The sequence below is a fragment of the Gossypium arboreum genome, chromosome 1 (assembly GCF_025698485.1).
Source record: "Gossypium arboreum isolate Shixiya-1 chromosome 1, ASM2569848v2, whole genome shotgun sequence".
NCBI classification, from domain to species: domain Eukaryota; kingdom Viridiplantae; phylum Streptophyta; class Magnoliopsida; order Malvales; family Malvaceae; genus Gossypium; species Gossypium arboreum.
The window spans coordinates 8550375-8569790 of NC_069070.1; the positions used below are offsets into that span (position 1 = coordinate 8550375).

Below are 19416 nucleotides of genomic sequence, written 5' to 3' on the forward strand. Positions count from 1 at the left end.
GTTTTTAAGTGAGTCAAATGGTTGAAAAAAAAAACATATGTAATTGAAGTGGCTTTTACTTTCCCTATACATATGTTTGCAATCTTTCTATTTGTCAATTACCTAACCAAAGCATATTTTTTACATTATATGCTTTGAAAATTGAAAACCCATTTTTCTCTTGTTATTATCTCCATTCTAAGATACTAAAATTATGAACTTGGGCTATTGTTTGTCTTTATTTGAGGGATGATAAATTCCAATAAGCTAAAACAATTTTAGATGCCTTTTCATAATGCTCTTTTCTGTAAATATTGTTATGCAAATCAAGGATTTGACTTGAATTCATAGTGCTTATAAAACAATTAGAAAATATTTCATTAAAAATGACACAATTATTAGTTTTTGGCATGCACTCTCTCAGCCACTAGTTTTATTTTTTTAAATATCAAGTCACCTAAATTCTATATATCACTTACCTTATGGATCCCAATCATTATTAATTTTTCTTTATTATCTTATTATTTTTCCTGTAAAACCAAGGAATCTTATCATAATTGGGCATGCAAATTGGTCAATTGCAGTTGCATCCAATATAAATACGTTCAAAATCTTCAATTTCAAGCTTGTCTATTAATTAATTTATTTATGTTCTAAAATTCAAACTACCAATTTTATCTGCATATTTGAAATTAATGCTAAATATAGGTTTTCAACTGTAGACATTATTAACTAAATAATAAAGGTGAGAATTTTAGGTCATCTGGGTCCAAACTTTTAACTAACATGATTCAATATGATAGGTGGGTCAATATTTAGAATTTGTATTTCAAAATTAGAAAAAAGTTTAGAGTACAGAAATTAATTTTTCTATATTTTTATAAATTTTAAATGATTAAATTAAAATTTTATTATTTTTAGGATTAAAGTATAATTTTATTTTTATTAATTTAAAATTTTAAAAATTTAAAAGACCAAAATAGTAAAATTTCTATTTTAGGGAGGTCAGACCCTGCCAACCTTCCTAAATCCGCCTCTAAATTTAAATTCGACTCTCATAAAGCATAAATTATGTGTGAATTATCTCTAGAATTATTATGACTTAAGTCCCATAATGTATTAGTCTTCTTTAGAACTATTTTAATTTGACTTTGAATATGTTTCAAATATTTCAAATACTTAATTTTAACTCTAATTGATTCAAACACGTAAACTTAAAAACTGACAAAGCATTAAATATAAACGCTAATATTTATCAGCTGAATCATGCCACACTAGGTGACTTTGAATTTTCAGTCCACAACCACCACATCTCCATCAAATGAGCTAAAATTGCACGGTGTTTTTGGTGATGGGGGTTGCTTTAATTTCATTTTCAGAATGAGATACATTTAGCCTGGGGTGGTGGAAATTTGGGGTGCCCTTGGTCTTGGGTTACTGCCATCCCCATTCTTTTGGTGCTTTAATTGTGTTACCTTCCTTATTGAAGATTGGACATCGACAATCAAATTCCCTTTTGAATCAAACTTTATATATTCAACATACTTTGGAAACGTACGATATATACATATAAAATCTAGGGGAAGGATGAATTTGAATCCGCATCAAACTAACACGGTTTTGTTTACATTCTTTCATAATTTTTTTTACAATTAATATTTTAACAATCTAACCATTAAATTTATCAATATTATTATACTTATTATATATGTAAAATTTTGAATCAATATGATATTTCTATTATATAGATCTAAAATATCGTTTATATTAATATATATGCAACAACCCTGACCCGGCCTAAAAGTTTCGACTAAATTAAAGATGTTAGATTGATCACCGAAGTGATCCATTAAAGTCATTCCTTTTCTTGTATGAACATCGTTTTTTATTGTTTTTAAGAAAAACATTCATCGTTCAAACCGACTTTACTTAGTAATTCATTTACAATATTATTAATGTGAAGTTAAAAAAAAAAGGGTTAAGGAAAGACTTTATTAAAACTTTAAGTATTTTGCAAAGCAGCGAGAAACATTATAAAGAATAGTAGTTTTCTAAACCATATAACATGCATTTATTAGAGTGTTAATTAAATATCATTCCTCGAGATTATTAAGCTAAATAATCCCAAACCATAGTTATAAAAGCAATAAATAATTAATAATTAAAACCCGATAAATAATCCTAATAAAACGATTAAGGAAAACTATAATGAAAATTTTAAAATAATAATAACAATAAAAATGAGATGCTAGTCTGAGGTTCCTCCGATGCCATTTCGAATCTTAGTTTTTTGCGTTACCTGAAAGGTAAGGAAAAATAGGGGTGAGTTTATGACAGCTTAATGTGAGTCTAATTTTTAAACCATTATATATAATGGTTTAAACCATAAAGCATTCAATTTATAGCATCATAGCAATTTAAGCATAATGTAAGGAACATTAAATAAATCAATGCATGTACAGTTTATGATGTAATGCAAAATTTTAATTTTAAGTTCCCACCCATCCATCCTATCCACCCTCAAGCATTATTCGGCACTCCAAAACACTTGTCAATAACTGACCACCCCGAATTTCCGGTGACGATGGGCATTCACTTGCCATCTGTGACGATGACTTTTACTACAATAATTTACTATCCCGGTTGCCCAATTTCGATGGCTTTTAAACTATCATCCCGGTTTACCTAGTTTTGATGACATTGTCACCTACTTCGTGTAGTACTGACTTCAAGTGTGGACTTAAATTGCCACTTTCTCTTACGGAACTCCTCCGTCCTCCATACCTAATTTCATGTAATCATGCACATAAACTCAACATATCATGCTATTTATCAACAATCGATGCTATGCTTGTTAAGCACATTTATTATTTCATACTATCATTTAATGACATGTATTCATGCATTCATTCATATCAATTTCACATATATAATTTTTTCATGCAAATTGAAAACTTGTATCTATATATTAATATTAGATTGTATATTGTGCTTGTTCAACTAACACATACATAACAGGTTCACATGTAGGGTTCGCACATGCACATATTAAATCACATACTATATAACTTGGGGGTTTGCATACTATGTCATATGTACTATATAACATGGGGGTTTGCATACTATGTCATACCATATAATGTGGGGGTTCACATACTTTGTCATACCATATAATGTGATGGTTCGCATACTATGTATTAAGTGATCGCCTAATTTTTACTAAGGGTTCGCATATTATTCTCTAAGGGATCGTATAATAGATTGTCTTAACTTTTAACAATTCCATTGATTAATCATATACAATAGTTTAAGTTTAGATCCCACACCTGGTTGAAGACACAAAAACCTTAATTTTAAATGAAGAAATCGACAATCATTGAGAGGAGAGGGTTGCAATTGAAAACCTTGAAACCTTGAGTTGAGTAAGGTGATTTGGCAATGGAGAAGAAGAAGAGAGAATTTTGAGAGCTTTTCTTTAAATTTTTTTTCTAAATATGAGTTCTGGGTTTTTGAAAAGATTAACTATTTATAAAACTTTCTTTCCCTAATTAAAATAGGATTAGGAGTTAGTTTAAAATTAGGATTTGATTTAAAATAATGACTAAATTTAAAAAAAAAATCATTTTGGTCTAGGTTAGTTTGAAAATTTGGTACTTTATGGGGTAAAAATAATAAGAAAATAAAATATTTTGACCGAAATGTGCACAAAGAGTTTCAAATTGAGGACTTAAGAGAATGTTAAAATTTTACCACTGTACTAACAGATTTATTCTTGTTAATTCCTTGACTAGAATAATTTTAAGGCATTCTAAGTTTGCTTACCTTATTCTTATAATGTATTAGAATCTAAAATTTTTTTATCCCTATTTCTTCTAGCGCTAAATTTGGTATTTGACATATATATATATATATATATATATATATATATATATTTAACAATTAATTTTTTTACATAAAATAAATAGTTAAAAGAATTTTATTTACTTCAAACTTGACAGAATGATCTACATAAATAAAATATAAAATTTAATAATCAAATTATTAAAATATTAATAATAGAATAAATTATGAGAAAATGTAAAAGTAACCTATATAAATAAATCTCTCATTATAAAATAAGATTTTGAAACAATTTAAAAATTGTTTTAAGTGATTAACTCATTGATGGACAAATGATATACTTGTTTCATTAGTTATAATATTAAAATAATATGGACCATTTTATTCATTACTAATGTTTATAATTTAAGAAATCTGGAATACACCTTTTATTAATTCTGTGTAAATTGCAAATCATTGAATTTCCATTCATTTTTAGGTTCAAAATTTGATTTTAAATCGGATTAAATTTCTCAAGAAATTGATTAATTAACATTTTTATTGCATTGTAAGTTGCAACACCCACATGTAAAATATTCGTATCCCTTAAAAAGATTTGGTTGATCATCAATACATTTCACTTGCAAAATAGCCCTGCATCCACGTGTGAGTTATAACACCCATACAATAAAATTTAATTTTTTTTTTCATACAAAGCTTAAGATTATTCATAGTGTCTCCCTAATCTTTTTTTGGTGATATAGTAAAAACAAAACTAATTATAAAATAGTATTCTGTAAAGAAAAAACATTCTTATTCTTGTCTAAATCCATTAACGTGTGTGCCATCGGATGAAGAGTATCGAACACTTGCAAATTATTAGTTCTGGAAAAGGCTTGTTTAGCTAGACAATTTGCAACTTGATTTTGATTTCTCGGAATGTACCGCAAGCACCACCGTTTTTCTTGAAATAAAATACTTTGGATGCGCTTCAGTGAACTTGAACACACGTCCTTTTCCATTGACAACAATGCTGATGTTAATTAAATTAATACTCAATTGACAATTTCAACTTTTTTAACTTAATACCAACTATATTTATATTTTTTTAAATAATTACATTTGTATTAGGGTAATCTACAAAAATAGTCACTTTTGTTTGCCTCAAGTTGCATTTTAGTCACTTATGTTTGAAATGTTATGTTTTAGTCACTTATGTTATTATTTTGTTACGAAGTGATTACTCTACCGTTAGGTTTCGTTATCTCTCTAACGGTAATCCTACGTGGCAGTCCAACTAGATTTTAAGTGACAACTTGGATTTCTAAATAGGATGAAAATATATTTTTAATTAAAAAATTTAATTAATTAAAATTTTTAAACCTAAACCTTAACTAAAAAAACTGTTCATCTCCTCTTTTCTACTTTTCTTCCTTCTCTTCTTTTTTTTTAATGGTTTTTTTTTTCATTTGATTGGAAAAACTATTATTAAGATCAAAATAGTTGGAATCAAATTGACTACTTCATAAAGATGGATTCAATGGAGGATTTAGGTATTTCCTCTTTGCATTCCTCTATCTTTTTTATTCAATACTGAAAAACAAAAGATTAAATTTTTTATTGTTTAGTGAAAACCTTAAATTAAAATTTGAGTATTTTTGTTCATCAAACAACAAAAAACAAAAGACAAAAAAGAGAGAAGCTGTTCACTTTAGTACAATTTCTGTCTCTTCATCAATGGTGGTTTTGGTGGAGCTTTACACAAACCCAATACTCACCCAACCAAATATTCTCTCTTTATTTTTATTTTTCTTTTGATAGAAAAATGAAAGGAAAGACCAAGTAAAATTTTTTTCTCTTCTAAACTCCTTTTGACTCCAAATAAGTTTTTTTTTTCTTTTCATTTTCTTGGTTTTTAAGGGAAAAGTGGAAAACCAAAAAACCATTGAAAAAAAGAAGAGATGGAAGAAAAATAAAAAAGGGGAGATGATCAATTCTTTTTAGTTAAGGTTTAGGTTTAAAAATTTTAGTTAATTAAATTTTTAAATAAAAATCTATTTTCATTCTATTTAGAAATCCAAGTTGACACCTAAAATCTAGTTGGACTGCCATGTAGGATTACCGTTAGAGAGATAACGGAACTTAACGATAGAGTGATCACTTCGTAACAAAATAATAACATAAGTGACTAAAACGTAACATTTCTAACATAAGTAACTAAAATGTAACTTGAGGCAAACAAAAGTGACTATTTTGTAGATTACCCTTTGTATTATATATTATGTCAATTAGTGTATCGCATGAAAAAAAATTGTATTATATATTACAAGATTTTAAATAAATAAGGATATTCACATTACAATTTTTTTACAAGTAACAGCTCTTTATTTTAAACATTTATTTCACTTTGGATAAATTTCTCTTTTCTTGCTTGTCTTTTATTTAATCTAATTTTACTATTTAGTTTAAAATTTAAAATTTAAAAATAAAAATAATGTAAAATTTATCATAAAATAAATAATATTAAATTCAAATAAATTTAAATAATATTTATCTTAATATTTAAATTATTTTAACATAAGTTTGTTGGTACAAAAGAAAACTCAAGAAAATTAACTAATTACACCCTTCCTAGGAGCATTTAATATATAATCATAATTTTTATGACCGATTTGTAAATATAACATTTAATTTAATTAATAATTAATTGATATATTAATATTTTCAATAAATAAAATTATACAATTCAGGGAAAAAAAATAGTTGTAGTAAATGGAGAAGAACAAACTCTATCAACACAGAAAAGGTTTCAGCCCAGCATCAATAGAACATTATGACACATTGACAATTGATTTTGTGACAACTCAATCACAACATATATGGAGTGATTACAAGCACCAAACACGGTAAAGAAATCAGCCTCGGATGGTCCAAAGTGGCAAGCAAAAATCGACAAAGAATCGAACACTCACCAAACTAAATAGGACGACAACAAAAACATCCCTAAAATCACTTGTAAAAATAAGATTACATGCATAAGCAAGACTAAAAACCGTGTTACGAGAGTAGATAAAAAATTTTAAAACTGAAGATTTATTAAACAATGGAAAAACAAACAAAAAAAAGTATAAAACTTAAAGACAACACGGGGTCCAAATCAATTCGTGAAATTATTTATTATTCTGAAATATTTTCAAAATAGAAATAGATTAAGAAGCTAACAAAGAGCCACTCACTTTTCAATAAAAACTACTAGTGGCCGGTAGAGTTTTAGCGAACGACAGACATCGTCATCTATCCATCATAACTTGTGAAGACAACAAAAATACTCACAAAATAGATTTGCAAACTGAAAAAAAAAAAGAAAAAATACATGGAGTGAATGAGAAGAAAAAAAAAGATTGGTGGGAGGGGAAAAAGGGTAGGTGATTGCTAACCCAGAAGTTGATAGTGTCGCTAAGCAAAACAAAATATAAGAAGCAAATTGCTTGAAGAAAAAAGAGAATTTTATATATTTAAAGTTAAAATAATTTAGAATCTAATTACACCCTTTCGACAATGACTTAATATATAATGATAAATTTTATAACTAATTTTGTTACAGTTGTTCAACATTTAATTTTACAAATCAATTTGTAAATAATTTAATATATAAATTTTAAAATTTTAAATAATATTTATACAATAATAAAAATTAATACTATAAAATATATTAGACAAAATGAGTTGAGTGCATAGTCTATCAGGAAGGAATGCAGAGGCGAAAGATTGCATTAGACAAAGTGTTGCGAAATTGGGATGCAAAGGCCAGCTTGATAGACTGATTTGCTGGAGCAATTTGTACACTCGTTGAATAAAATTACAGTGGCCAGCCTGAGCCATGAGCCAGAGACGTTAGTCTTTTTTAAGCCAGTTTGACCATGGAACAATTTTTTTCTGGTATTCTTAATTTGGAGTTGTTTTTTTTTTTTTATTTTTATTTTATAATATCGTTTTAGAATTTAAATTTGAAATCTTTTATTGAAAATGTAATATTTCTTACCACAGTGTCTAACACTAACTAAATTTTATATTCTTTTTAATTTTTATGAACTCATAATTAATTATATTCTTTTTAAAACACCATTATGCAACAACGTTAATGCTAACTGAATTGATTACATAACTGTAACATTATATGTAAAGAAAAAAATTAATGAAATAAGATTAACTTTCCATTAAATGCTAAAAAATTAAAATATTTAGGGAATTAAGCCAATTGAATGAAAAATGATGGGAATGAGTCAATTTTTGAAAAATGCTTCCAACTGGAAGCTTTTTCAGGTGATATGTAGAAAATTATTTTTTTTTCTGTCAAGTCAGCAAAAGCGTTTTTAATAAGAAGATTTTTTCCCCAAAAGTCACCTACTCTCAACGGCTATTTAATTAGCCGTTACCTCCCCCAACTTAATTAGCCGTTGCACCCCTCATGGTAAAAAAAATTATCCTATAAACCTATAAAAATACATTACATCATAATTCACTATCTTAACTTTATCATTTTAAGCAAATCTATATTTAATTTTTATATCAAATTTATTTATAAATATGTTATATAAATTTTTTCACCCACATCTAATATATCTATAATTAAAAGCACATATTGTTAAAAGTTTTCGGTTGGTTCAGTTATTATTTAAATTGAACTACCATTAATCAAGTTTTAAAACACTTAACCGCTTGTCAAATTAAAATTTTTCAAAAATAACATAATTACAACAATAAACTAAAAACATAAAAAACAAACATTAGATTAAAAATAAAATTCATGAAAACACTAAATTAAAAACATTACATTAATGTTATTTTCATAATATTTTTCTTTAGCCTATTATATCAGTAGTCACAACTCCACCAAACTTTAACAAACCCTTGAATTAATTTTGATAATCGATTAATTAATTTAATTTCAACTATTAATTTAATTTTAATAGAAATGTGCACAATAACAACCTGCCACATATGAAAGAGAAATTATCTTAAAAATATCAAATGGTAATACCTTTTTGACACTACCGTGATATAACTTTTAGTATTACCAATAGAGAGATTCTAGTAAATTCATTTAGGAAAATATTTTTAATAGATAGTATTTTAAAAATAAAAACAAAATAAAATGTTTAATATTTGTAAGTTTTGATGATATTTGTCATAAAAATAAATATAATAATAAATTTAACTCTTATTATTTATATATTTTATTATTTTATCTTAAATTTGTTATCACTTTAATTTTCGATTTTCTTTGTCAAATTATTTTTTAAATAAAAATAGGTTTGTCCTCTAATATTTCTATATTTTATAACTTAGTACTAATATTTTTTATCACTTTAATATTTAACTCTTTTTACCAAATTGTTTTCTTAAGAAAAAATGATTTAGTAGTTAACTAAATAGCAATTGAAAGTAGAAGGAAAAGAGCTTCTTGCTGGAACTGTTTTTGTTGACTTAGCGGGAAGAACTTTCTATTAAAAGTATTTTTGCTAAAAAATAACGGAAAGAACTTCTAATTGAAAACAATTTTCTGTGTATCATTTGAAAAAATTTCTAATTATAAGCGTCTTTAAAATTGACTCGTTTCAATTATTTTTCATTCAATCAGTTTAATCCTATAAATATTTTATTTTTTTAGCATTTAATGAAAAATTAGTGATGAAATAACATATTTTTCAGGGGGGGATAAATTTGGGTCAAATTGAGCAATGATAAATTTTGACCTTCTAGTAAAAAACTGATTGAAGGGACAGGATCTGAGCTCCAGTTGCTGTTAAGCTTTTTGGCCATTGCTCTCCCCTCAACAGTCCTTTTCGTAATAGCTCCAACTGCAAGGCATCATCTTCCTTTTGGGAATTCACGCCTTTTTAACTTCATATGCTCACTAGCCACATGTCCAATATAATCATGCCAATCAATATCTGCTTCACTAATTCAACTTACCAAAACAGGTCTCATTTTTCACAATTCAGGTAGGAACTCGAGTTCCTTTAACTAAAGTGTCATGCTGGTTAATCATGTGGACAAAAGAAGCAATTGGAGAATGTATTTTCGAGATAGGAATCTGACTTCAAAGTCCAATATTGTAAATTGCAAAACCAAGAATGACACTTAGAGGGCAATAATAAGTACTAGTGTTGTGCTCAAAGAAGGCATGTAAGGGCATCATGGAGAGAGTATTTGCCTGCACTTTATCAAACCATTGGTCGGATATGCAGGGACCGTTTTTCCTTTTGCTTTTGGCTCCCCAAATCATGCACTTTATTTTGATGAAACAATGCATGCTTTGAGGGGATTTAGTTTTCATCTCAGCTTTAAGCAATCTCCATGGGAATAAATGACAAAGCTTTTAAAAACATGTTACTCAATCAGCAAGCATAAATGGCATCATCATCTTGGTTTTGTTCCCATTCTAGTTTCCATGTAGGCTGGTACCTTACTAGTTACTCATTGCTTGCACAATTCACAATTGTCCTTTTCAACTTTGGAGCTATAGGGGTAATGGGTAGATGAGGGTTTACTTTTACTTATCAGATTAAAAAAGTTAATGGTAAAATGAAATAATTTATCTTTTAAAGAAAATTTTATATTTATTTATCGATGGGACGGACGATACTTTCTAAAAAATTGGCCAACTCTAGCTATAAAATTAAAAAAACTAATGATATTAAGTGGGATAGATTCTCTCTTTTTTTCTTAAAGATGGTAATATTTTCTATAAAATCGGTTAATCTATTTTTAAAGACATCAGATTTTTCTTTTGGAATTTCACTTCTCATTTGAAAAAAGTGAAACATTTTGCAATACATAGTTGCATGCAGTGTAATATTATTGCCTCGTGTTGTTCTGCATTGAAAGACGACTATATTCTACTTTTAAAGACATTAGATTTTTCTTTTGGAATTTCTCTTATCACTTGGCAAAAATGAAACACTTTGAAATACATAATTGCATGCAATGTAACATTATTGCCTCGTGTTGCTCTTCACTGAAAGATGGCAATATTTTCTATAAAATTGACTAATCTACTTTTAAAGACATTAGATTTTTCTTTTGGAATTTCTTTTATCACTTGGCAAAAGTGAAACACTTTGCAATACATAGTTGCATGCAATGTAACGTTATTGTCCCGTGTTGTTCTTCACTGAAAGATGGTAATATTTTCTATAAAATTGGCAAATCTACTTTTAAAGACATTAGATTTTTCTTTTGGAATTTCTCTTATCACTTGGCAAAAGTGAAACACTTTGCAATACATAGTTGCATGCAATGTAACGTTATTGTCCCGCGTTGTTTTTCACTGAAAAACGATGATATTTTCTATAAAACTGGTAAATCTACTTTTAAAGACATTAGACTTTTCTTTTGGAATTTCTCTTATCACTTGGCAAAAGTGAAAAACTTTGCAATACATAGTTGCATACAGTGTAACATTATTGCCTCGTGTTGTTCTTTACTGAAAAATGACGATATTTTCTATAAAACTGGCGAATCTACTTTTAAAGACATTAAAATTTTCTTTTGGAATTTCTATTATTACTTGGCAAAAGCGAAACACTTTGTAATACATAGTTGCATGCAGGGTAACATTATTGCCTCGTGTTGTTCTTCATTGAATGACGACGATATTTTCTATAAAACCGGTTAATCTACTTTTAAAGACATTAGGTTTTTCTTTTGGAATTTCTCTTATCATTTGGAAAAAGTGAAACACTTTGCAATACATAGTTGCATTAAGTGTAACATTATTGCCTCGTGTTATTCTTCACTAAAAGACGACGACATTTTCTATAAAATTGACGAATCTACTTTTAAAGACATTAGATTTTTCTTTTGGAATTATTCTTATCACTTGGCCAAAGTGAAACACTTTGTAATACATAGTTGCATGCAATGTAACATTATTGCCTCTGTTCTTCTTCACTGAAAAACAGTGATATTTTCTATAAAACGGGCGAACCTACTTTTAAAAACATTAGATTTTTCTTTTGGAATTTCTCTTATCACTTGGCAAAAGTGAAACACTTTGCAATACATAGTTGCATGTACTGTAACATTATTGCTTTATGTTGTTCTTCATTGAAAAACTGCGATATTTTCTATAAAATTGGCGAATCTACTTTTAAAGATATTAGATTTTTATTTTGGAATTTCTCTTATTACTTGGCAAAAGTGAAACACTTTAAAATACATAGTTGTATGTAGTGTAACATTATTGCCTCGCGTTGTTCTGCACTGAAAGATAGCAATATTTTCTATAAAATCGGCAAATATACTTTTAAAGACATTAGATTTTTCTTTTGGAATTTCTCTTATCACTTGGAAAAAGTGAAACACTTTGTAATACATAGTTGCATGTAGTGTAGCATTATTGCCTCGTGTTGTTCTGCATTGAAAGACGACAATATTTTCTATAAAATCAACCAATCTACTTTTAAAGACATTAGATTTTTTTTTTTGAAATTTCTCTTATCACTTGGCAAAAGTGAAACACTTTGCAATATATAGTTGCATTCAGTGTAACATTATTGCCTCGTGTTGTTCTGTATGGAAAGACGGTTATATTTTCTATAAAATCGTCGAATCTACTTTTAAATACATTAGGTTTTTCTTTTGGAATTTCGCTTATCACTTGGCAAAAGTGAAACACTTTGCAATACATAGTTGCATTCAGTGTAACATTATTGCCTCGTGTTGTTCTTCACTAAAAGACAATGATATTTTTTTATAAAATCGACGAATCTACTTTTAAAGACATTAGAATTTTCTTTTGGAGTTTCTCTTATCACTTGGCAAAAGTGAAACACTTTGCAATACATAGTTGCATGCAGTGTAACATTATTGCCTTGAGTTGTTCTACACCGAAAGACGACTATATTTTCTATAAAATCGGCGAATCTACTTTTAAAGACATTAGATTTTTCTTTTGAAATTTCTCTTATCACTTGGCAAAAATGAAACACTTTGCAATACATAGTTGCATGCAATGTAACATTATTGCCTCGTGTTGTTCTTCACTGAAAGACTGCGATATTTTCTATAAAATTGACGTATCTACATTTAAAGACATTAGATTTTTCTTTTGGAATTTCTCTTATCACTTGGCAAAAGTGAAACACTTTGCAATACATAGTTGGATTCAATGTAACATTACTGCCTCGTGTTGTTCTACACTGAAAGACAGCGATATTTTCTATAAAATCGGCGAATCTACTTTTAAAGACATTAGATTGTCTTTATGAATTTCTCTTATCACTTGGAAAAAGTGAAACACTTTGCAATACATAGTTGTATGCAGCATAACATGTGTAGAAAGACAGCGATATTTTCTACAAAATCGACGAATATACTTTTAAAGACATTAGATTTTTCTTTTGGAATTTCTCTTATCACTTGGAAAAAGTGAAACACTTTGCAATACAAAGTTGCATGTAGTGTAACATTATTGCCTCGTGTTGTTAAGTACTGAAAGACGGTGATATTTTCTATAAAATCGGCGAATCTACTTTTAAAGACATCAGGTTTTTCTTTTGGAATTTCTCTTATCACTTGGCAAAATTGAAACACTTTGCAATACATAGTTGCATGTAGTATAACATTATTGCCTCGTGTTGTTCTTCACTGAAAGACGGCGATATTTTCTATAAAATCGACGAATCTACTTTTAAAGACATTAGATTTTTCTTTTGGAATATCTCTCATCACTTGGCAAAAGTGAAACACTTTACAAAACATAATTGCATGCAGTGTAAAATTATTGCTTCGTGTTGTTCTTCACTGAAAGACGACATTATTTTCTATAAAATTGGCGAACCTACTTTTAAAGACATTAGATTTTTCTTTTGGAATTTCCCTTATCACTTGGCAAAAGTGAAACACTTTACAATACATAGTTGCATTCACTGTAACATTATTGCCTCATGTTGTTCTTCACTGAAAGGTGGCGATATTTTCTATAAAATCGGTGAATCTACTTTTAAATACATTAGATTTTTCTTTTCGAATATCTCTTTATCACTTGGAAAAAGTGAAATACTTTGTAATACATAGTTGTATGCAGTGTATCATTATTGCCTTGTGTTGTTCTTCACTGAAAGATGGCGATATTTTCTATAAAATCGGCGAATCTACTTTGAAAGACATTAGATTTTTCTTTTAGAATTTCTCTTATCACTTGGGAAAAGTGAAACACTTTGCAATACATAGTTGCATGCAGTGTAACATTATTGCCTAGTGTTGTTCTTCACTGAAAGACGACAATATTTTCTATAAAATTGGCGAATATACTTTTAAGAATATTAGATTTTTCTTTTGGAATTTCTCTTATCACTTGGCAAATGTGAAACACTTTGCAATACATAGTTGCATTCAATGTAACATTATTGCTTCATATTGTTCTTCACTGAACAAGTAGCTATTTCGGCTTATAAGTGATAATCTTTTCAAACCCTAAATCAATTTTGCCTTGAAAGAGATATATCACCTGAAATTTGAATCCATAGAATTCTATTGCTTTTCTATTTGATTTTAATTAAAATTTATTTTGAATTTTTCTTTATTTTTTTGGTAAATTTCACTTGTCAATTATGATGCTCGAAAAAAATTACAGATTTTTTATTTAGCAGATACAAATATGTGAAGAAACCCCATGCTAGTCAAGTTTTTTAGCAAGAAAAGGATCCATTTCAAAAAATAGAAGGTTTTTTTTTTCTTTTGTAAATAAACTAACGTAAATTCTTCATCAATAGAATTCAAAAGAGGGAAAAAAAAGTCACAAATAGAAACTCTCAATATCTTAATTACAAAACAAATGCAATATTTTTCAATTGAAAAAAAAAAGAATATTGAATCTATTGCATCTTTATAAATAAAAAGATTCCATTAATGGAGTACTCGAAATTAAGAAAATTTAAAAAAAAATTGGAAAAATCTTTCTCCTATACATGGTCATGCATCAACCACAGAGCTTAGAACATAGCTGTTGAACTTGGGAAGTGCTTTCCTCTGTTAACGGATAGATTTCGCTTTTCCCATTGCTTATGCATGTCAAGTTCAACGATTTCCCGAACTCGGTCGACTGCGATAACAATTATCCAAAAATATTAGTAATGTTCTATTTAATGATAATTGTTCTCCAATGGATTAAAGTAGTGTTTTCTGCTATTTTATTTCAAGTATCACTGTCTATTGATTTACTTCGAGTCATTCAGATATGCGATTCTTTAATCGAGTCGAGAACGAGCACGAATTGACAAACTAACCTGACAATACACTTGTCGGTTTTTGCAGCTCCACAATGGCGTCGGGATACAACTCATATAATGACACCAAGAACAGTGTTCATTCAAGTTAACCCCTCGAAGGAGAAGTATTAGGCCAATGGCGAATCTGGGAAATTTTGTTCCACAACATAACATATTGCATCAGTGAAAGTACATAGAAGCATGGGGCTATGGAGTATAATGTCACTCATGCATGGCAATGGCTTATTTTGAACATGATGATGAGTGATTATATGATTTCGTGTGTACCAAATGGATTCCTTACCCTGCAATCAATAGTATCAGAGAACAGACCCACAAGACGTACTGGTATGTCTTATGTTTAGGTTTACGAGAAGGTGCAATGTATCCTGGAGGAACCTCTTTCTGACTAACATATCCAAACTGGGGACGGATTAGGAACACGAAACCGAGGAGGAAGCCGGAGATAAATCCTCCGATGTGAGCAAAGTTATCCACGTGTGGGAGGATTCCCATAGCTAGATTTATTACGATAACCAAAACAAGAGTTAACAACGCTGCAAACTGCACGTAAAAAACCGAAACCGTAAGGTAATTTGGTCGCTAAAGTAACAGCGCACCAAGAATTAAACTTCGTTGCAATCTTACGTGCCTTATTTGAATATATTGTCCAGTTTGTGATTAGTTCTGAAAGCATGCTTCCTAGTAAACCAAAAAGTGCACCAGAGGCACCAACCGATATACCGGTCTGAATAAAAAGAGATGACAGTATACTCCCACCGAAACCAGCGATCAGATAAAGCATCCCGATTCTCACTGCCCAAAATACCAGAGAGCCAAATAGAAATTAGGATTATGTACCTTTAAGCTAGTACAATAACTCCTGAGTTGGTAACTTTAAAGCATTTCCAAAAGGCAATAACAGAGATTCTATCCCATCTTGGCAGTATTCGATGCCGCAGCTAACGGTTTACAAGTTCCGGTTAATAACAAAGACGCCTTAAGAAAGCATTAGAACTCAAATTTTGAGCTATTGTGCTTCAATTAAGCACACCTAACAGCTGTGATAGGCCTTGTTTAAGCGTATCAAAGTCCTAGATGGTGACCTTAATAAACGCATGCCCTGCAAGGACTAGGCAGCTCTCTTTGAAGTTAAAATACCTAAATTAAAACAAGACTTGCCTCAGGACAAGAAATCTCCTATTTTAAGACACAACATCAAGATTTTTGATAGTTGAGTTTAGATTTGAGTGCTAACTTTAAATTTGACCTTTTTTAACGACGTATATTGATGATTAAATTGATTTAAATAATAATTATAATTTAAATTTTATGATTATGTAATGAGATAATTTGAGTTGTTTACGTAACGTAGTGTAATATCACATATTCAAATCTAAAAATTAAATCAAGTATAGGGTGTCACATTTAGTGATATCATTATAATTTAGATTTCTTTTCATTTTAAAATTATACATTTTGATCTTAAAGAAATTAACTACATATTCAAATCGAATATTCAACAATCGATCAAATATAGGATGTCATATTTAGTGGTATCATTGTAATTTAAATTTATTTTTATTTTAAAATTATACATTTCGATCTTAAATAAACTAACTACATATGAAATTGCCATCATGATGAATTTATTAGCTAGGAAAAGGAATTAATATTATGAACATTTAGGCGGGAACATTGAATGCAAGTAACCATACAAATAACCCTGCACGCATCTCAATTTCGTAAATTAGTACATGATGTTGAGAGCAACCCGTCCTAAGCCGTAAACCCCATACATATCGAAGTCATCAATGGTAAGAAAGTTTTAAGATGGGAATAAGATACATACCAAATCCGAATTCCTGCTCGAGCCGAATTCCAATGAATAAAAGACTCAACATGTTTGCAAGTATGTGGAAAACACCAGCATGCAACCATATACAAGAAATCATGCGCCATGCTTGACGACTTTTGACAACTTTAGACACTTCAAGAGCACCCATTTTCTCTAATCTGAAAACAGAAAAGCATACCATTACAGGTCAGCTGTCAATCCCGAGTTTGATCCCTGTACAATCCCTGCTCTACTTTAAAAAGAAAAAAGATCATTCCAACAAATAAGCAATGCCGAAACATCACAGAAGATAACAACACAAGCCCACATATATTAAACAAAAAAATGATCCCTCTGGAATATAAGTGTATTCTAAAAGACATTATGAAGGAAGATAATGCAAATGGAAAGAGGCTTACGTAGAAGAAGAAGGGCCAAGTAGGGGATTCTCTTTGAAAGGCTGAAACGAGAACCTGCCCAGGAAGCTCCCCACACATTTCTTCGAGTTCTTGGGACAATTATTAATGTACATTGTTATCATGAAAAGGAAAATATTAACCAAAACAAAGCCTGGAATCATCCAAGGCACCCATTTTTTAAACGGCATGAAATCAATCAACCGCCCTGCTTGCTGCCCTTCCCTGCCCCTGTTCCTTTGCCCCTCTCCCTCTCCATGCCCGTACCCTTGTCCCTGCCGCCTACGCCGCCCGTCAGACGACTGAGATGGCTGTGACGATGGTGACGGTGACGTGGCACGACCTGGTCTCACCGAATGCACTACCTTATCTCCGTTCTTTGGATTGGTCACCTTGATTTCAATCTTGGAATCCATGCCCCGTCTTGCAAAACACCCCTCAAAACAAACCCTTTTTTTTCCCTTCTCCCTTCAAACACCAAAAATCAAATACCCAAAGTGCAAAAAAAACAAAAAATCATACAGGTAATTTTCTTTCACAGTTTTGGGACATATGTGCATGGTTTTTCAGTTAGGGATCAAACAAAACAAGAAAACAGAACATATGGGAGGATTCCCATTGTGGAAAAGAGTTAACTGTGTTTCAATATATCATTAATAATAATAATAAAGGTTTGGTTTTCTGAATTCTGGTATTACACAGATCCTGTCGTGTTTCAGAGTTCAGACAAACCCTTCCTTGTAGCCGGTTTTCTTTTTCTTTTTGTTGTTGATTCAATGATATTGGTTATGGAAGAATACAGCTTGTTAGAGATAGGGTTATAATGTTAAGTTTCCATTTATTTGATATGAACAAAGTGATTATTTTTATAACAAGTTATTGTTTCTAACAAAGAATCACGTTTAAATTCAGACCAAAAAGCTTGCAAAGTAGAGTAGTATAGATAGCAAGATGGTAGTCAAAAGTTATTTTAGGAAAATACAAGAGGAATTTATGCAAGTTTTATAAGGAGAAAGAAACATGTGTGTAAATGTGTAATGTAATAGGAAATTATTCAGTAGAAATTTTCCTCACCATTGCTTGCATCATGTACTGTCCTAAAACCGTGCTCCTAATAATAGTAAAAAGTAATGCAAATCTCCATTTGATTTTTGTGGATTTTAATAATATTAGATCCACTATTTGCTGAGATTTAGATAACATCTTTTTGAAATTTTCCTATTCTTTCCCATAGTAATTAAACTTTTAAATGGAAATAACTATAGGGTAAATTACATAAATAGTTACCCAATTATTAATTTTTTTATTTTAGTCACTCAAAATAAGCACGAGCATTATATAATTCGGTCATTTTTGTCACTCTCATTAGAATTACAGGCAGTTAAAAAAATTAATATACTAACAAATTTAGCTCTTAACTTTTACATATTATATCAATTTAGTCATAATTTTAAAAAATTAACGCTCAAAATTTACAAATAATCTCAATTTGATCCTAATTTGTAGTAGCAACAGAGAGGGAGAGGAACCATGGTGGGGGAGGGGAGAGGATTTTTATTTTATTTAATATTAATATTAATATAAAATTTAAATTTATTATTATAATTTTTTGAAAATATTTTTTATTTTTATATATTTTTAAAAATATTTGTGTTTTTATATTTTTATATTTTTAGAATTAGGATCAAATTGGTACCATTTGTAAATTTTGGGGATTATTTTTTAAAATTATGACTAAATTGATATACTATGTAAAAGTTAAGGATTAAATTTATTATTGTACCAATTTTTAACTGCTACATTAGCTTGACTTTTATGATTTTTACAAATGTAACGTGAGTGCTTAAATTATAATTTTTTATTTTAGATGCCTAAAATAAAAATTTTAATAATTGATTGACTATCTATATAATTTACCCATGAGATCATTAAATTCTTGTCAAAATATACGAATCAATTTTATTTATTTGATATTAGGAAGTGAACATAATAAAAAAATTAAACTAATTCATCATGCGTCATTATTATTTATTTCTAATTAAAATTAAAATCATTCTTTGTATAAAAGAAATTATATTCATTAATTATT

General features: G+C 29.1%; 1 protein-coding gene across 1 annotated transcript; it reads right to left on the reverse strand.

Moving 5' to 3' along the window:
* Nucleotides 1-14691: 14691 nt before the first annotated feature.
* On the reverse strand, nt 14692-18281 carry LOC108481468 (RHOMBOID-like protein 1). Its single transcript, XM_017784597.2, has 6 exons — nt 17331-18281; nt 16927-17090; nt 15727-15890; nt 15379-15638; nt 15093-15219; nt 14692-14908 (listed from the first exon to the last, which is right to left on the reverse strand). The coding sequence occupies exons 1-6, from the start codon at nt 17741-17743 to the stop codon at nt 14786-14788; spliced, it is 1251 nt and encodes a 416-aa protein (XP_017640086.2). The 5' UTR covers nt 17744-18281; the 3' UTR covers nt 14692-14785.
* Between the last annotated feature and the right edge of the window lie 1135 nt (nt 18282-19416).

Excerpts from the sequence above, each read along its gene's own strand:
- LOC108481468 (XM_017784597.2), bottom strand. The coding sequence starts at position 17,743 with ATGGATTCCAAGATTGAAATCAAGGTGACCAATCCAAAGAACGGAGAT. Across the intron at positions 15,220-15,378 it reads CTGATACTATTGATTGCAGG|ATTCGCCATTGGCCTAATAC; the intron begins GTAAGGAATCCA and ends AAAATTTCCCAG. Across the intron at positions 14,909-15,092 it reads ACCGACAAGTGTATTGTCAG|TCGACCGAGTTCGGGAAATC; the intron begins GTTAGTTTGTCA and ends TTGTTATCGCAG.